At 33.7% G+C, this 13,091-nt stretch overlaps 1 protein-coding gene across 2 annotated transcripts in view; it reads right to left on the reverse strand.

Moving 5' to 3' along the window:
* LOC121381885 (dynactin subunit 2-like) overlaps positions 1–13,091 on the reverse strand; it is a 22,507-nt gene continuing 9,416 nt past the window's right edge. The window contains exons 6-13 of one of the 2 annotated variants that reach the window (XM_041511278.1): positions 12,910–13,070; positions 12,208–12,340; positions 9,724–9,789; positions 9,144–9,182; positions 7,316–7,465; positions 5,948–6,050; positions 5,055–5,146; positions 1–1,700 (exon numbers count right to left, since the gene is read on the reverse strand). In XM_041511278.1, coding sequence (XP_041367212.1) covers positions 1,611–1,700; positions 5,055–5,146; positions 5,948–6,050; positions 7,316–7,465; positions 9,144–9,182; positions 9,724–9,789; positions 12,208–12,340; positions 12,910–13,070 — 834 coding nt within the window. In that variant the 3' untranslated portion in view covers positions 1–1,610. Of the gene's footprint in view, positions 1,701–5,054; positions 5,147–5,947; positions 6,051–6,080; positions 6,303–7,315; positions 7,466–9,143; positions 9,183–9,723; positions 9,790–12,207; positions 12,341–12,909; positions 13,071–13,091 lie in introns of those variants that run through there. The other variant, XM_041511279.1, reaches the window with a different exon arrangement.

Here is a 13,091-nt window from a genome sequence, read left to right on the forward strand (position 1 = left end):
TTGCAGTAATCTTTTTTTTATTATTGCACAGTAGACTTTAATATGTATATGCATGCCTAGATGCATAAAAGGAAAACTGATAAATGATCATACATAAAATCACAACATGAATTATTAATTTGAAAGCAGGGCTGCATGTAAAAGGTTCACTTTGTAATAAAGAAAAAAACCCAGACAAAATGTTTTGCCAAGTTATATTCAAATACCAGGACATGGATAGTGACAAATATAATTGTTTGATTTTTTTTTCCCACTGCAGTTGTATACAGAAAATTTATCAAGAATGTTAATAATTTTATGATAAAGTTAACCTTTTAATCAAGTCTATACCAACACTAGATAAGATTTACTTTTTGCAAGTTTCAATGTAGATATCTGAAAGCAATTTAGAACCATCACCCTCGTACAAAGAACAAATATTACTGAATATAAAATAAAGAAATTAAGCTTAAAAAAAGTTACTGCAAGCTTTTCATCAAAGAACAAGGACTGTAGGAGTTTTAGCATAGCACTATCCTTTAGGATTTGCCCATCTCTGCCAATATGGGACGGATCACCTCTTTAAAAATGCATGTACCATTCTGCATACAGGTCTGAGAACTTTACTTGCAATAAACTCGATTCTCTAACCAGGACAGATCTTAACAGTTCCTTTGTAAAAAAAAAATATTTAATATCGACAACTGTCATGTATAATATGCAGGCACGTGACCTAAGCCCATACTTAAATTTTTCCATTTCATACTATGACCTACATCTATACTGAACTCGACTTTTATCTATCACCAAATGTGTTTGTTAACAGCATATAAATGCTTATTAGGAGTTACCATCTAAGGTGGCCTTAGTGGCATAATGGTTTAGCAACTGACTGAGGCTGGTCTGAACCCAGTACCATCTCTCACCCAGACTGAATTTAAATGGCTCGAATGGAAGGTGTTCAACTCCATCACCCACTACTAAATAACCATTTACAGATAGCACATATAGCTGAAGTGTGTGCCCATGGCAGCATGATTAAATTTTAATGGGATATGAAGACAAAAATCAAGTTAACATGAAATAAATGAACAAAAAATACAGTCAATCTTACAAAAAGATTATAAACAAATTCTGATACATCAATATGTGAACATTTTTATTTCTCTAATCGACCTTTAACTTTTAAGTAGACTATCCCAAAATACATATAAACATATGTCATATTAATTTGTCATGTCAAGCTTGGAATGAAGACATAAAACTAGTATTACTTTCAACATCATTACCAGTTCAAAAGAAGCACAAATAAAACCATAAACAAGATTAGTTAAAGACTATTTCTATGTGAAATGCAGACTGACCTAATTATCATGATCTTATTACATACGGTAGATGTAACTGTCATAATCCTTACAACATTTTTTAATAGTATTGTAAGAAAAGACAAAATAAATAGTTGACCAAAAAAAGCTATCACCATCAAGAATGTTGTACCGACCCAAAAGCAAAATTGTAATAAGCATGGTTGGATACTCGTTTATAGTTGTAAAAATGTGACGATGCTGTTATTGTTTGTCATCCCAAGGAATAAATAAGGTAAGGAACACTGTTGTCTATGTCTTGATGTATCAAGATTTTTTCAAAGCTTTCAGCCTTGTTTCCATGCTGGTACAGTTTTCCTTGATGGCATGTGTGTTGTCTTTGAATGATGTCTGGAGCTGCAAGAGAAAACCAAGAGTACTGGTGAGGTACATGATACGCCCATCAGGAGTTTGATGGAAAACCATATCTATATTAATGAATATGTTACAGGTATGATTAAAGTCGAATTATGTGAAATGTTTGCAATGGGATGGATGAACAGTTTGTTTTGGACCAACCACCATCCCAGGTTGTTCCTTCATGTGGTTTAATGGTCCTGTATGCAAGATATGATCTGGACAAGGATTTCTTGTTATGTGCAGTAGACCATGAAAAGTAGGTCACAGTGACCTAGTAATAGTATGCGACACACTGCCATCCCAAGCTGTTCCTACATCTCAGGTTTGATGGTCCTGTATGCAAGATATGGTCCAGACAAGGATTTTCTGTTATGTGCAGTAGACAGTGAAAAGTAAGTCACAGTGACCTAGTAATAGTATGCAACACACCACCATCCCAAATTGTTCCTACAAGTGAGGTTTGATGGTCCTGTATGCAAGATATAGTCCGGACAAGGATTTACTGTTATGTGCAGCAGACCGTGAGAAGTAAGTCACAGTGAACTAGTAATAGTATGATGCAACACACCACCAGTGCTCTACAAAACGAGTAAATTACTCGCCATGGAGACTAAAAAATTTCCTTGGCATCTAAAAAATAAAAACACATTCGCCAGTTGGTGACTGTCCAATGATTTTACTTTAATCTGTAAACAAATCTGGACATCGGAAAACACAGTGGACCGGTAGCAATTTATCTTCTAAAAAACTTGTTTTCTATAGGTAATTTGTTTGAAAAATGAAAGTTTGAGACAAGTTATATCGGACTATGAATAATAATTTTCCAGTACTCAAAAGTAAACATGTTACGGGAGATAATACTTCGTTATGATGTTATCTCCCTTAACTTGAATTTCAAGCGTTTGGAAATAATTTGGCCCCAGTTCAGTTTTGGTCCAAGTCGGCCCTGTACTATTTAGAGCCCGATTTTATTTATGTATTAAAATGAGATTATTGAGTCAGTGTGTTTTCTTGTCTGTTTGAAACTCAAACGTTAATTATTTTAAATGTTCAACTTATATCTGTGTTATGCTGCACTCCAATCGTTTTGCGCTTCTCATCATAACGAGTCCCTCCATGATAATGACTTCTCCAGTCGTGAATATCATTTTAATCACGTCGGAAGTAATGTTCACCAGTGGAGGATGAAAACATGTTTCTATTTTCATGACTCGACTTTAGACGGCTTTAAAGACAATTATTTACAAAACCATTTTTAGGATTTACAAGGCAGTATGTGACGAAAATAAATATTTAAACCAAAAGTAAGGAAGCAGATTGGTAACTACTAGTAACATGTTGAAGCCTGGTAATTATTATCACAATGTTTTTATTTAACTTTTAATGAGTACTGCAATTTAAATGCATATCTTAGCAGTGCCATTAAAATATTAATTCACTTAATTTCGTTTAATAAAATTATTGGGTACGGAATTTGCTAATGATAGTTAGTAGTCGTTCACTGTTTTAGTGGAACTGGACACAAACAGTTGTAATTACTATTTAACAACTAGGAATTACCCCTTCACAAGTTAATTCGAATGCGTTCCTAATAACAAAACATTAGTAATGTGCCGTAAAATGGCACTAAAAGCACATGGTTTATATATTAGCTGGCTACTAAATATAAGTCGCTGGTAACTAAAATATTATACTTTATTGGCCAGGGAAGAGTAAATTTGAATTTGCTTCGTAGAGCACTGACCACCATCCCAAGTTGTTTGTACATGTGAGGTTTGATGGTCCTGTATGCAAGATATGGTATGGGCAAGAAAAAGTTAACAAACAGACGTAGAAAGACAACGCCATACCAAAATACGACTTTGATGGGTGCATAGCAAACATATTACTTACTAGTGGTGGAAATCAGTTGGAATTTAATCACAGAGATTTATCCAGGATTTTTTGCCAGGGCTTCATGTACACTATATTCACAACTGGGATGTTTTTTGATGATAATTTATTAGAGCAGATACAATTTACAAAATATTTACAAGATAAATTAGCAATTTTCACTGCCATGTTTTTTTGGAAGAGACTTATGTTCGGTACCACTGATTGCCTGGATAATTCCCTGTACTGTTTATAATCAGTTCAGACTTAAGCAACTTGGAATATGATTGGAAAGGATTTTAATTATTTGACTATGCACCTGCTAACATGTCCACTGGGATATACTAAGAGTCCACATTTGCTGTTAAATACCTATCAATGCATGAAAACAAACCCAAAAGCTAGTAGATTTCACATAATTTCTATGTAAACAAACTTGTAATAGCAACTATCTCTCTTAGTATGTATTCTTTGTGTTGTTGACAACTTTAATGATACAAGAGGCCAGAAATCATAGTGGAGCTAAAAAGCAGAAAATAACAGACTTGCTCCGACAGTAAGATTTTAAAATGAAGAATTTACATTTTGAATATTTCTCTCTGATTATCTGGTGATTCCAGAAAATATATAATGGTGGTACTCAGGTTCTAGCAATATAATTGATTGTGAAATCCATAATAATTTTCTGTAGGATTGACTAATTAATTATTCATACAGTTTAGATGATAAAATATTCCAGATCACAACTTGCTAAAACTATTAGAGTGAGGGAAACTGAATGCATTGGTTATGCCATTAGTCCTCAGGCTGAAAAGTGCCAAATCAATATATAGTCTCTGGGTATATATATGCACACCCTGACTACTTTTCGGACCATTGTTTTGGCTTCGTACACAATAAATAAAATATTCAACAGTAATTTTTTGATATGATATATTTGACAAAAGGTACTTTTTATTTCTTTCATCTTTTAAAACTTAAAATTAATATTTTGTACAGAATTATGAAAATAAAAAAATACCAACGTGTAAACAGTGTTGTCTGCTTGTTATAGAAATTTGACCGGGATTAAGGTTACTAGACCAGTTTTTATTTTAATGTGGCGAAGCATTGTAATAATATAGTTAATTTACAATTTGAATGACATCAGTATTCCAATGACATCACTTTGAATCTCCTTACAACAACCATAAACTGGGTACATGATGTTTCCATTTTAAGAATGCTGAAAAAATTCCAATGCAAAATTGCTATTGAAATTTTTTTGTTTGAACATTACTAATACACTTTGAATGTGTTTGAAGAAAATCTTGTAATTAAAAAATTGTATCATTTATAAAATATGGATTTCAAATTACGGTAAGATATGCTATATTTATTGTGAACAACCGTAGTGATATTTGTTTTTGAGGTGTGTGCCATAGGTTATCAATATGAAACTCCAGTTAAAATTGAAAAGTTGAATAAGGTGTTACAGACCTCTTTCAGCATGTCTCCGTGGTTCTGTAGACTGCTGGCAACCTCCTGCTGGGCTACGTTCAGGTGTGACAGTGACTGGCTGAACTGTAGAGCTGGGCAAAATCAGGCCAACAAATATTACAACACACATAACAGTTAATTAAGAAATAAATCTTTTTAAAAATCTTTATTGGCTTCTTTAGTAAACAGGAGACATGTAGGAGACATACCTATTTGTTGAGAAGGATCCTATTCATGTGGGGGGGGGGGGGGGGGGGGGGGTTAAGTCGTAATACGTATTTGATCAACCCATTTTAACTAGCACCTAATCTGTCAATGAATACCTACAGTATTCCTAACATGATATTCTTCACGAAGAACACCCACCGACCACAAAATTACATGATTGTTTAACTAAAAAACATAAGTTATATACATTCTTGAAATACTGAATTTCGGGGACACTTCTGTGTGATGGAATCCCTGGATCCGTGCCTCAATCAAACATTAGCCAGCTGACTCGATAAAGAACTAGGGTCAGGACGTAGCACTCGCCTGATGCGCGATCGATCTAGGATCAATCCACCGTCGGTGGGCCCATTGGGCTATTTCTCATTACTGCCAGTGCTCCACAACTAGTTTAACAAAGGCTGTGGTATGTACTATCCTGTCCGTGGGATGATGTGCACATATAAAAGATCCTTGTGCTAATTGGAAAGAGTAGCCCATGAAGTGATCATTAACCATATGTCCGACACCATATAACCGTAAATAAAATGTGTTGAGTGCATCATTAAATAAAAAACTTTTTTTTTCCAATAAAGAACTAAAAATACTTGTAACCCGAATTTAATTATTGATCATATTAGTTCTCAGGCAAACTATGAGATATCTGCCATCATTCTGAGCCTCACCTTGGTCATGAAGGTCCTTGAGAGCGGTCAGACGAGTGACGACGTCGGGAAGAGTGTCGACAACAGCCTCCCATTTCTTAACTAGCTCGTACAACTCGGAGATCTGAAAGTCAGAATAGAATGATAACAGCAGCGGTAATCTTATACCACTGTTGCCTAAAAGAAAATACAAACAAAATTAGTTAACAGCAGCCTGCCATTTCTTAACTAGCTTGTACAACTCGGAGATCTGAAAGTCAGAATAGAATGATAACAGCAGCGGTAATCTTATACCACTGTTGCCTAAAAGAAAATACAAACAAAATTAGTTAACAGCAGCCTGCCATTTCTTAACTAGCGTGTACAACTCGGAGATCTGAAAGTCGGAATAGAATTATAATAGCACTTATACCACTGTTGCTTATACAAAATACAAACTAAATTAGTTAACCTCCCATTTCTCAACAATACCTCATTCAATCAAAACTTTTTTCTCTCTTTTTTTTTGCAGATAATTCCAGTGACTTTAATTTTAGGCTTGATTTAAAATTAATTCTTTGAATCTTGAAAATTAAAGGTACATAGTGTTCTAAAAACATAGTAAGACAGTTGATACCTTGGATTAACAGCTTTGCCTTTAGAATATTTAAATTTGTACACCTCTTGTGTTTTTGTGTGTCTTATAATTTGGATTGTGTGTGATTCTTTCACCCTATAGGTTACAAGTTCCCAAAAGCATTCCTAAAACATTATTGATGTAAACAAAGAAATAAAGTTGGGGAAATAAATTGTAAAATGGATGAATGTTCTAATGACAGTGACACCCCAGCATAAAACACTAACTTTTGGCAAATTAAAATAGGTTAACTACCACACTAAATATGACACTGAACACACATAAAATCACTTGTGTCTCTTCCTGAACTGTTAAACAACTGTGAAGTAGAAATGAAGAACTAAATTAGCCACATACACACACAATAACCTTTCAACCACAGACAGCCCAGGACTGCATGCTTGAACCATAATTAAATAAAAGCATGAAAATAAATTCAAAACTAACAAAGTTTGTTTTGTTCAAAGACACCACTAGAGCACATTGATTTATTAATCATCGGCTATTAGATGTCAAATATTTGGTAATTTTGACAGTCTTAAGAGAGGAAACCTGCTACACTTTGCCATTAGTAGCAAGGGATCTTTTATATGCACCATTCCACAGAGAGGATAGCACATACCACGGCCTTCGATATACCAGTTGTGGTGCACTAGCTGGAACGAGAAATAGCCCAATGGGCCCACCAACTGGAATCAATCCCAAACCTTTTTAGCACAGGGCTACGTTCCATGCCCTCAAAACAAACAAGTCGCAACAATACAGTGACAAACCTTGCCCTCTTTATCAACATCCTCCTGAACCGGTTTCTTCTCAGCGATCTGTCCCAGTTTGTGCAGCACCCCCTGTAATCTGGTCTCCACCTGCTCTATGTTAGCAGGATCCAGTAGTGACAGCTTCGTGTTGAGAACACTCATCGCTCCCTGGATTCACGTAAATAAAGGAAAGTAACATTTGTTTAACAACACACGTGGAGGAATTTGTAGTGGACAAGGAAGGATCATTTGTGAATATAATAAAGTAATACTTTTTAAATATTGGTTACTAGTTATGGGTAATTTTTGATATGCTACCATCAGAAAACTGTTCCTGCATGCCTGCCATGAGCAAACCCTCGACTTTGCCAGAGATTTCTGACAATGATAAGACTGGTTACTGTAATAGACATACGTTCAATTTTATAGTTATAATAAAAAGGAAAGAGATGTTTGTTTGTTCAGCACATGTTCTAAGTTGAGTTCAGCCACGATGATCCTGCAGCCACAGCTGTGCTACATCACAAGATTTATTGTAATTGGCTATCACTAATTTTTCCTTTGATACACGTTAGTCACAAGAATCATGACCACAATTTTCTCTTTGATCCATTCTTATTACAGTGAAATACCACCTAACGACCACCCTGGTATTAAGACCACTTTTTTAAAGACCAGAATATTTCCTTATTATTGTATAGGTAACACTACCCCGGTATTAACACCACCCCACTATTGCAGATTACGACCAGTAAAGTCAGTCCCATTTGTTGTTTAAAGTGCATTTCCACACCGTAAAAGTGACCATATTATGATAGAAAATTTCTGTATTTTTCGTTACACAAGTGTTCAAAAGTCATGCATCTAATGGTTTCTTTGTTCTTGCTGTTTGTTAACAAATGACAGGTAGTACAGTCATCAAGTAATCATGTCAGTTTTATCTTTCGAGCATAAAAAAGGATACCAGTACTTTTAGTTTCCAGAAAACATTGTCATGTAGTTAATATTAATGAGCAATGTAACAATGTAAATTGGTTGTTTTCATACTGCAATCAGTCAAGTGACCCACAAGCTTGCACACATTCTGATTACAGTGACATACTAATGAAACACATTTCTATAGAAACACACTGCCTCACTGCAATTACTTTTAATGCCCAGCCCAGAACATTGATTACTCTGAAGATGCCTTGACATGTGTATATTATTGTTTAGTTGAAATACACATTCACCGTCAATTCCAACGAGAAAGTTCAGACCTAATTGTTAACTGGAATATTACTCCATCAAGGTGACCTCGACTAATTCAATAGGTAACAAAACAAGTATTATATAGAGAGGCAATATTGACAAAGTGAGTGTGTATTTTGAGCGAGTTGTGTCAAAGCGCTCAAAACCAAACATTTCGATATAATTTTATATGCAACATTGTTATTAAAAATGTTAAATTCAAAAATAGACATGTTTTTCATATAATTAAGACTAATATTCAGTATTTATAAATTCATATTGACATTAGTTCTTAATTTTAGTGCGCACTGTAAATAATTCAAATAAATGATATTTCTTATGTTATAATTGTATATAATTTGGAATCAACTTAAAATGATAGTAACCCAGTAAAAAGACCACCTTGCTAATAAGACTGTATTTATTAAGTCCCATGGGTGGTCTTAATAGTGGGGTTTCACTGTATAAAAAATAACTTGAAAGGAATAACTGTAAATTAACTCTTTAATAAATAAATATACCAAAAGGAAAACAATGAAACTTTAACTTTAAAACATAAATTCTATACAATATAAGATATAATATAGTTGACTAAACGTCATTATCCACAACTTACCACAAGACTCTTGTTTTCAGTGTCAGTGGTTAACATTCCCTGTTATAAAAATGTAAATTAGTCAATATATGAAAAAACATACTAACATTTAAGGACCTAAAAATATGCATAATTTCGGTCAAAAATGACATTTGCGGGATCAAATAGACAATAACACCCACAAATCTAAAAACTCCATATAGTTATGTCCATTGTAAACTGAATCGTTTTTCTACGGAACTAACAGTATATTTGGTATTTCTTGAAAAAAATACCTGGCTACAATCTAACTGAATCATCAACTTCGCCTCTTCCAATTGCTAATGACGTCATTAGTTAGTTTTACAATATTATTTACATAATTTGGTAATAATTTATTGATAAATTAGCAATATTAATTAGAGTGGATCGCATTTGTTTGTCTGTGTTGGGTCATGGGTGGGGTGGAGAGAGGCATTATTTGATGCATGGTGGGTTCCCACCCTCTGTGCAGATATGGTTTAAATAAATCCCACCTCTCCCCCATGTTAACAATTCTGAAACATCGCTAAAACTATTCAGAATGTACATTAAACTAAAGTAATTAGTTAAGCAACATTACCATTTTGCCCGTGTTTTGTCCTATAACTGCAGCTAACCTATCAAGTCTCTCTTCCAAACTGGCAAGCTGAAAAATATTACAGAATATAAAATATACTATGTATCATAATATTATGTCTGCACCTACATGCTGATCAATCAGCAGAAAAGTAAAACCCACTTTTGTGCAATTTCATACAATTTGATCCACACATGCAATTTTTATTTGCATACTTGAAATTTTACCCAACCATTCTTACTAAACTGTGCTTGTACTTACCATATTATATTAATATAAAACAATCAGTACAAATCTTACCCGAGCATTCTCACTAAACTGTGCTTGTTCTTACCATATTATATTAATATAAAACGATCATCACAAAACTTACCCGAGCATTCTCTCTAAACTGCACTTGTTCTTACCATATTATATTAATATAAAACGATCACCACAAAACTTACCCGAGCATTCTCACTAAACTGCGCTTGTTCTTACCATATTATATTAATATAAAACAATCAGTACAAATCTTACCCGAGCATTCTCACTAAACTGCTTGTTCTTACCATATTATATTAATATAAAACAATCCGTACAAATCTTACCCGAGCATTCTTACTAAACTGTGCTTGTTCTTACCATATTATATTAATATAAAACAATCATCACAAAACTTACTCGAGCATTCTCACTAAACTGCGCTTGTTTTTACCATATTATATTAATACGTTTTTGAAAAACCCAGGAGTGCTAAAAATCGCACTCCTCAAAATGCTTACGAGGGGAGTAGAAATGACACTCCTCAAAATTAATAAGTGAAGTATGGTGTTTGAATAAAGTACATTTAGGGGAAATATCAAATATATCTTTGTTCAGGTAATATTTTGTTAGGTCATTTAATAGGTCAGTGATCTGTGACAATATGCCTTTAAGAGTTAATGTTTTGTGTTTTCAAAATAAATATCCTAATTTAACTAATGTGATAGTTGTTCTCAAAGATGAAGGAATGGGCCATTGCAGTCTTTCACAAAAAAAAGAAACACCATGAACACAACATTTATCGACTTCTTATGTATAATATGCATATCATGTTGCATTAAAATTCTGAATCATGATAATCTGTTGACTATTTATGAATAAAGAATTGAAACTGATTTGTTTGTGTTTATTCTGTTTTATTTAAAACAAGTACAATAATTTTAATCTTCATCGCAGAATGATATGATTTCTCCATGGACACAAACCTGTGAACTGAATGTGAATTGGCATTGTAACAACTATGGTATTGTTATTAAGAATTCTAACTGTAAAATATCTAATAAAACACTCACAAAAAATAATGTCAGTAGGCCTATTTGTAAATCATTTAAACTAAAAAGAAATTAAAAGTGTAACAACCACATGGCACAGGGTTATCACATTTATCATTATATCATAATATACATGTCATGTACCTTCAAATTCTCTATTTAAAAATGATAATAATAATGTCATAACAGCGATAATGTCAACATCTATTGTTTTCTACCCAAATATATCTTACTACAATTTTTATAAATATATATTTTTACAAACAGGATTAACTTTAATTATCGGTGTACTGTAATTAACACGTCATTTATTATACTACTAACTCGAATCATAGCAACCCATAAAAAAACAAAAACAAACCAACATAACCACCCAAATGTAAATTTAATTTTAAAATATACATGCTTTACACTCGGTAAATTCGAATTACTGACTTGAAATTAAATCGGTGTATGTTTGTTTCAGGGGCCCGTCAACCGATCACATGTACTAGAAACCTAACTCTACCAAGGACAATGTCCTTTGCTTTAAATCACGTGGCAGTATCATGAAACAGAAAGTAGAAATGTCTACGAGTACATCGCTATGTTATTAACGGAAAAAAAACCTGCTTTACTAAATTACGTTTTTGTTTGTGTACGCGTTTACTGTGATATCAACATGTATAAACATTATACATTATATTGTAAACATTATATATATTGGACAACGCACCTATTATTTTTCCTGTACGTGATCAAAACGATGACAGTATAAATACATTTCGGGATCATTACCTGCATTGTACAAAATTAAACAAACAAAACCGACGAGATCTTAATAATAAGTGAACTCCTAGCTGATTGGCTCAGTGTAAAGATAACCAACCAATCGTGTTTCAATATATAAAAAAAACTTACCCGAGCATTCTTACTAAACTGTGCTTGTTCTTACCATATTATATTAATATAAAACAATCATCACAAAACTTATCCGAGCATTCTTACTAAACTGCGCTGTTCTTACCATATTATATTAATATAAAACAATCATCACAAAACTTACCCGAGCATTCTTACTAAACTGCGCTTGTTCTTACCATATTATATTAATATAAAACAATCATCACAAAACTTACCCCGAGCATTCTTACTAAACTGCGCTTGTTCTTACCATATTATATTAATATAAAACTATCATTACAAAACTTACCCGAGCATTCTTACTAAACTGCGCTTGTTCTGGTTTGTAATACAGTTCATACAACACGTGATCTCCCTTCCCAGGAGGCTTTGTTTTTTCTCCTTGAGATGGTTTGTATGCATCTAACTGGGTGAGTAGTCTCCTGTCATGGTGAAAATAAAATCATCTAATCAGAATCCAATAAATCATATAACACCAGAAAGTATGTAATTGTAATTGGATGATGTAGTTTTTGTCAGCCCTTATAATCCAGGAAATTAGCTCAGCAAAAACAAATATTGTGGCAAAGGTAGATCACTTCAGTTAAAATATACTTTGTCTTGGCATATGATAATAAAAAAAAGAGAGTTGAAGTTAGTTTGTTTTGTTTAAAGACACCACTAGATGGATATCAAACCTTTGGTAATATTATTGTCTTAGAGAAGAAAATTGATAAAAAAAATTCTATTAGTAGCAATGGATAGTATATACCATGGCCTTTGATATACCAATCGTGGTGCACTGATTGGAATGAGAAATAGCCCAATGGGCCCACCAGTGGGGATCGATCCTAGACCGACTGCTTTAGTACTAGACTCCATCCTGCCCCTGATCAAAAATGTTTTTATAAAAATGGTTTCACTTCAGCTTTGACATCGGCATAGCATGATGCTGACACCAATTGCAAGGTCTGGTTTGGGTACAAGTTTTAACTAGGTCACCATGACTTACTTTTTAATGGCACCTTGTGGATCAGCCAGGTCAACAGATGCCTCAGGTCCTAGCAGTTTTTCAAGGTGAAGGTCAGCCAGCTGATGCTTTAGGTACTCCACTTGTTTTCCCATGGCAACAGGTGACAGGTTCTCACTTGACTTCTCATCCTTTATGTTGTCCTTAAAGTAATAGAATGGAAA

The sequence above is a fragment of the Gigantopelta aegis genome, chromosome 9, assembly GCF_016097555.1.
Source record: "Gigantopelta aegis isolate Gae_Host chromosome 9, Gae_host_genome, whole genome shotgun sequence".
Classification (NCBI taxonomy): Eukaryota; Metazoa; Mollusca; class Gastropoda; order Neomphalida; family Peltospiridae; genus Gigantopelta; species Gigantopelta aegis.